This window comes from Triticum aestivum, chromosome 2B (assembly GCF_018294505.1).
Source record: "Triticum aestivum cultivar Chinese Spring chromosome 2B, IWGSC CS RefSeq v2.1, whole genome shotgun sequence".
Classification (NCBI taxonomy): Eukaryota; Viridiplantae; Streptophyta; class Magnoliopsida; order Poales; family Poaceae; genus Triticum; species Triticum aestivum.
The window spans coordinates 64,956,371-64,963,370 of record NC_057798.1 but is presented as its reverse complement, the minus strand read 5'-3'; the positions used below and the strand labels follow the sequence as shown (position 1 = coordinate 64,963,370).

Sequence of the window (7,000 nt, the reverse complement as noted above, 5' to 3'; positions counted from 1 at the left end):
GGAAAGGTATAGGTGGTGGTGAGGCAAATGGTAAAACCAAGGTTGGGCCTTGCTGGAGGAGTTTTATTCAAAGTGAACTGTCAAGGGGGTCCCATAAATCACCCGACCGCGTAAGGAACGTAAAATCCGGGAACATAACACCGGTATGACGGAAACTAGGGCGGCAAGAGTGGAACAAAACACCAGGCATAAGGCCGAGTCTTCCACCCTTTACCAAGTATATAGATGCATTAATTAAATAAGAGATATTGTGATATCCCAACCAAAATCCTGTCCACCATGGAGAAATCTTCAACTTCACCTGTAACTAGCAACGCTATAAGAGGGACTGAGCAAAAGCGGTAACATAGCCAAACAACGGTTTGCATAGGAAAGGTGTCAAAGGTTAGAGGTTCATGGCAATATGGGAGGCTTGATAAACAGGTGATAGGTAACGCAGCATAGCGATAGAACGAAGCAACTAGCATAGCAATGATAGTAGCGAGATCCAGGGTAGCGGTCATCTTGCCTGAAACCCCGCAAGGAAGAAGAACGAGTCCATGAAGAAGATGAATCCACGAAGACGAACCAAGCGTAGACGAACGAATTCTCACGATCGCAACGAAACGGGAACTATCGAAAAGAAGCACACAACATAGTAAACACACCACACATGAACAAGGCATGATGCACAACAAGCATGATGCATGACAAAGCTACATAAAGCTACTCATGGCAAGAGATGATGCAAACAAGAGCAACACTTCAAGGCAAGTTTAAATGAGGCCGGGAACAACATATAACAATTCTGGTAAGTCCTCATAAGCATATTTCGAAATTGGTCCAGATCTGAATAAACCTTATGTTTAAGTTGTTAAACAGCAAGTTAAGATGCACCAAGATGATCTACATGAGATTCTAGTCAAGTTACATATAAAGTTCATTTAGTTCGGAGCTACGGCCTAGAAGATATGAGCAAAACAAGTTAAACATGACATTGATGCAAAATGCATACAAACATCAAGCAAACACACCAAAACAAGGATGCAACATGATAATATGAAACTATATGCAATTCTAAGCAAGTTTCATATAGAGCACACTCAAAACGGAGCAACGGTTCAACACATGCACACTATACAAGTTTAAAGGACAAGTTGTCCAAAACAGCAACTAGGCATATTGCAAGCATCAAAACAACATGCTACAGCATCCAACATAAAAACAAAAGGCATGGACATGATGTACAGGTAAAGTACAACAAAACATGAACACTGAGCTATCTTCAGAAAACACTAGAACATGTTCAAACACACATGGCAAGATTGCAAGTAATAACAATTCAGACTTTAACAGAAATAACATCAGGTTGCAATGTTTAGAGCTATCAAACAACATGTTACAGGAACTTATCATAGCAAACAAAGGCATGTCATGAATCTACTAAAAGCATAGATTAAATATCCTTTAGTGACCATGAGGCAAAAAGGATCAGAAAATATGATGGCACCCATCTAAACATGGCAAGTTATAATACATATTCCTACATGGCAGAAACAGAATTATGAAGGCATGTTGATGAGCTTGTACCACTCACCACAGAGCAATACATGGCATGGCAAGGCAACCAACAGCAAGAAGGCATATTTGTGAAGTTAAGCATGGCAAGAGCAAGGTCATAGGGTGCATGGAACACTAGCAACAATCATGGCAACAACTGAACTTCATGTTAACAGGCTGACAGCAACAGTATGAAGCAATTTTGGAGCAAGATATGAACAAGCTACATCAAGATATAATTGCAACCAGGTGCATGAATGGATAGAGCATAACATGTAGAACAAAATATATTTAGTGAACATCTTCAGATTATGCATAGAATGACTAGTAGCAGCAGGTTTACATAGCATCACGAAATAATAGATTCAGCCTAGCAAAACAGCAACAGCAAGTACCCTACTTAACAAGCTCGATTCACTCACCACAAGTCATTGCATGACAAGATAAGCATAGCATCATCAAGAAGACATATTTATGTAACCAACCAAGGCAAGACCAAGTCCATAGCATGCAAGGATCAACTAAAACAATTTTGGCAAAATTGAATAACATGTAAACAATCTGCCAGGAAACATTTTGAAGCAAAAATAGAGCACGAAAATGACATGCTAGACCACTCCATAATTACAACCAGGGACATGAATGGATAGAGAACAACCATATGTTCAAAACACCCTTACTGAAGTATCTCAAAATATGCATGGATTTCTCTGTAACATCATGTTTACATGGAATCAAAATAACAGCAGAACAGGGACTAAAATCAGCAATATCATGAAGTCTAGTTTGCATGCTTGTGCTAGTCAACACATTGATCACAAAAATACATGATAAGCACCTTTGTAAAGAAGACATGGCATAGTTCAAAACACATGTAGACATCAACCTTATAGGATGCACACATCAAACATGGCAAAAATGACAAAAGAGCTAGTTCTGTTAACAGACAGCAGATAACATTATGAAGCACTCTTGCAACGATGATTCGGGCATCAAGATGACCTCAAATGAACATGATGCAATGAAATGAAATGATGCAATGAAATGAAATGATGTACTCTTCAAGACGAACAATTTGACATATTACACGCACAAAACGGGGTTACGGATGCGGAGATACAACAGGTCGAATATGGCATGAAAATTACACAGATCTGGGACTTAGGCAAATTTACCTCCGCGAAAAGTCAGCGCGGGAACTATTTTAACTCCCTCCGTCCAATACTAACGTTTTTTAGTGTAGCGGTCATCCTAATCTGACTCCGATTTTATCTCTTCTCTGATTGTAACCGATATCGTCATCATTTGATGAATAAAAAAATACTACCGCAAAAAGAAAAACCGAAGGCATCTGTTTGTAAAACAATCCTAAAACAAACACCTAATCTCAGAGCATACTCGGAGCTGCAAAGTGGACAACTGAAGAAGAAATATTCTGGCTGCAAAAGAAGCACAGGAATAGGAATAGTTAAGGAAGCAAAACAAAAATTCAACTTTGCATGACAAGAAACATGATCAACTGATATAAAACGACTCCAAACATGACGACTATATTTAGTAGCAACATCAACTGACATAGTTCCACCAACACAACCGAACGATACAATGACCAGAGCAATAAGCAGTTCCAACACTGCTCGACACAAATAACCGAAGCTTAACAAGTTCTCAAAACGACTAGAACAACTATCACCACCACCAAATACCGCCACCGCCACCACCACCATAGATGCAGTAAAGAACCTGACACCATCTCATTTCTTCTTGGCCGCAGCCTTGGTCACCTTGGCGCCGGTCGGATCCTTCTTCTCCACGGCCTTGATAACGCCCACGGCAACCGTCTGCCTCATGTCGCGCACAGCAAACCGGCCCAGGGGAGGGTACTGGGCAAAGGTTTCCACCACCATGGGCTTGGTGGGGATCATCTTGACGAACCCGGCATCACCGTTCTTCAGGAACTTGGGCGCCGCCTCAATCTCCTTGCCAGACCGCCGGTCAATCTTGGTCTGGATCTCAGCGAACTTGACAGCAATGTGGGACGTGTGGCAGTCCAGCACCGGGGCATAGCCGTTGCTGATCTGGCCAGGGTGGTTCATGATGATGACCTGGGCGGTGAAGTTGGCAGCCTCCTTGGCAGGGTCGTCCTTGGAGTTGGAAGCGACGTATCCACGCTTGAGATCCTTGACGGCCACGTTCTTGACGTTGAAGCCGACATTGTCACCAGGAAGCGCCTCCAGGAGAGACTCGTGGTGCATCTCCACAGACTTCACCTCAGTGGTCAGGCCAGTAGGACCAAAGGTGACAACCATGCCTGGCTTGATGACTCCAGTCTCAACACGCCCCACTGGCACAGTTCCAATGCCACCAATCTTGTAGACGTCCTGAAGGGGAAGACGCAGGGGCTTGTCGGAGGGCCTCTTGGGCTCATTGATCTGGTCCAGGGCCTCAAGAAGGGTGGGGCCCTTGTACCAGTCAAGGTTGGTGGACCTCTCAATCATGTTGTCACCCTCGAACCCAGAGATGGGAACGAAGGGAACCTTGTCAGGGTTGTAACCGACCTTCTTCAGGTATGAAGAGACTTCCTTGACAATTTCTTCATAACGGGCCTTCGAGTACTTAGGAGTGGTGGCATCCATCTGGAACAGATCATAAGAGCAAACTCATCAGATAAACAGAATCATTGAAAAGTAACAGTGCAAACAAACACAAATGAGAAACAGCATACATGTATATACCCGAGTGCTCATGGAAGTTGCACAGAATAAGAGATGAAAAAATGAGAAACATCATATATATATACCCAAGTACTGATGGAAGTTGCATGGAATAAGAGATAGCAACCAAACAAACAGTTGCACTTATCAAAGATGCATAACAAAGTAACATATATGATGAGAACTACTACATGATAAGAACTACTGGGTGAACTTATACAACAAAATCACCAAAGATTAGCAAGTTCATAAACTGAACCTGGACATTTACTAAGCAGTTCTGAACCTTAAAACAAGAAGCATATAGTGCATTCCTAAATTAAGAAAAACCAAATTGGTCAACACATATTACTAGAATGACACTGATGTCAATCAGTTTACAGGAACTATGTGCTAAACAACATTGGCATTGACCAAAAAACACTGAACCTTAACATCAAGTGGATAGCAAAAGTATGTCAATCAGTTTAGAGGATGTTTTCTGTACTAATGAACATTGACATTAGATAAGTAATTCTGAGCCTTATCAAGTTGATAGATGGTGCACAAATCAAATGGTCACTCATAAACATGGCAATTGAAAGTTGAATAAAAGTATACCTTGTTGCAGCAGCAGATCATCTGCTTCACACCAAGAGTGAACGCAAGGAGAGCGTGCTCACGGGTCTGGCCATCCTTGGAGATACCAGCCTCAAAACCACCAGTGGTGGAGTCAATGATAAGCACAGCACAATCAGCCTGGGAGGTCCCAGTGATCATGTTCTTGATGAAATCACGGTGACCAGGAGCATCAATGACAGTGCAGGAGTACTTGGTGGTCTCGAACTTCCAGAGAGCAATATCAATGGTGATACCCCTCTCACGCTCAGCCTTGAGCTTGTCAAGCACCCAGGCATACTTGAAAGACCTCTTGTTCATCTCAGCGGCTTCCTTCTCGAACCTCTCGATCACACGCTTGTCAATGCCTCCAAGCTTGTAGATGAGGTGGCCAGTCGTGGTTGACTTGCCAGAGTCAACATGGCCAATGACCACAATGCTGATGTGGATCTTCTCCTTTCCCATGGCTGCTGGAGCTGTTAACTACCTGCATAGACAATTAGGGATGGTAATATGAGTACAAGAAATTCAATACTACTGCTTCACATTCAAATGAGTGATAATCTGAAACAATAATATGAAAACATACAATCATTGGCAAACATTTAAATTATCAGGCAATACTTGACAGGCAAGCAGAACTAGACTTGAAACTACATAACAGCTAGAATTGCACTAATAATACTGCAACAAACCACCAACAGACACAAACAGTGCCAGAGAAAACAGTTAGATTCAGTGATAGCACCACTACAATAATTCAAATTCATCACATAAGGGATGTAAAACTATTCCAAATGATTCCTAACAGAAGATTAAGATAAACAAAGACCAGAATACCTTGTCAAGTAGCCAAGCATGTTCTAATCCGATGGGACAAGATTAGCAGGCAAGGCAACTACTTAACAAGGCAGTTCAGGTAGAGAGCAAATTGGAGATGCAGGGGATCGTCTGCAGAAGCACCCAATAGGAATCGAACCTATATGAGAAGGCCCCGCAAGGGGGCCTTCAGTCTTTACCATTAGACGATGGGCACTTTTTGCATCTCCAATTTGCGAACAAAGACCAGTGCAAACTAAACATATCAAAACTCGAGTAATTCCGTACCAATCCAACTAAAAACTGCAGGATAGTACAAACTGGTGCTACAGGATTAGATATCACGAGATCCTCATCAACCTAGGCCAAAGATTGGAAATAAACTAATCGCTCTACAGCAGGGCTAGTCTAGAACAAAAGGCATACAGATCGCATCAATCTATCAATTACAACATGATGGTGATCCAGATTCAGATCCTCGGAGACCAACACAACAAGTCCATGCGACAGGCTCGAGATTAAACAAAGCAAGGCGAAGAGGCTAACCGAGCAGATCTAGCCATCTAGGTAATCAGCTCACGCGACAGGCTAAGAAACGAAACCGACCAGATCGACCGATATATCACCTACTGGCGCGCGAACGGCCTACAGATGCGACGGCGTAAAAGCGAGAGGAAGGAACCGCCGGCGCGGGAACGGCCGGCGGGCGGCGGGGAGGGGTACCTGGCCTGCCGGAGACGAAGAGGAGGAGGGAGGAGGCGATGGAGTCAAAGCCTGCGGCGGCGATGAGGTGGGAGGTGGAGGAGGGATGGATGCCGTCGGCCCCGCCTTATATAGGATCTCACGGGCGCCTAGGGTTTATCCGCGGCCTCTCGATCGTGGGACGGGCGGCTGGGATGGTGGTTGTGTCTCGTCCGCTCGATCCCGATCGTGCGGCTGCTGGTGGCGCTCTGTGCATTCGCGTTTCGTAGCGCCTACGTTCGACTTGGCCGTGAAGGAATATCTTTTGTTTAGAGCATCTGTAGCAAATCTTGTATAAGTCCATGCGAACTGCGTTTTTCCGGCCGTTCTACGGAGTGAAATAAAATACGGTTCGAGCAGGTCCATAAAAAAGGGCCCGGCCCATAATTTTTTTACTGGCGGACCGTAAACCGACCAGCATTCCAGTATATATATACGGGGCGTTGGGTCATTTTAGGGTTCCCGTATGTCATTCCCTTCATCCATCTCCACCACAAAATCAAAACTCCGATGAGAAATCTCTTCCCCTTCGGCAGCGATTTCCGGCGCATTTGATCACCGAAATCTTGGCGGAGATGGCGTCCGTGGGT

General features: G+C 43.9%; 1 protein-coding gene across 1 annotated transcript; it reads right to left on the bottom strand.

The window, feature by feature from the left end:
* Window positions 1–3,059: 3,059 nt before the first annotated feature.
* Window positions 3,060–6,569, bottom strand: LOC123043507 (elongation factor 1-alpha). Its single transcript, XM_044465975.1, has 3 exons — window positions 6,393–6,569; window positions 4,854–5,337; window positions 3,060–4,175 (listed from the first exon to the last, which is right to left on the bottom strand). The coding sequence occupies exons 2-3, from the start codon at window positions 5,313–5,315 to the stop codon at window positions 3,294–3,296; spliced, it is 1,344 nt and encodes a 447-aa protein (XP_044321910.1). The 5' UTR covers window positions 5,316–5,337; window positions 6,393–6,569; the 3' UTR covers window positions 3,060–3,293.
* Window positions 6,570–7,000: the final 431 nt, after the last annotated feature.

Bases quoted from the DNA above. Each gene is read 5' to 3' on its own strand.
- LOC123043507 (XM_044465975.1), bottom strand. From the start codon at position 5,315: ATGGGAAAGGAGAAGATCCACATCAGCATTGTGGTCATTGGCCATGTT. The intron at 4,176-4,853 runs GTATACTTTTAT...GATCTGTTCCAG, and splicing joins TGATCTGCTGCTGCAACAAG to ATGGATGCCACCACTCCTAA.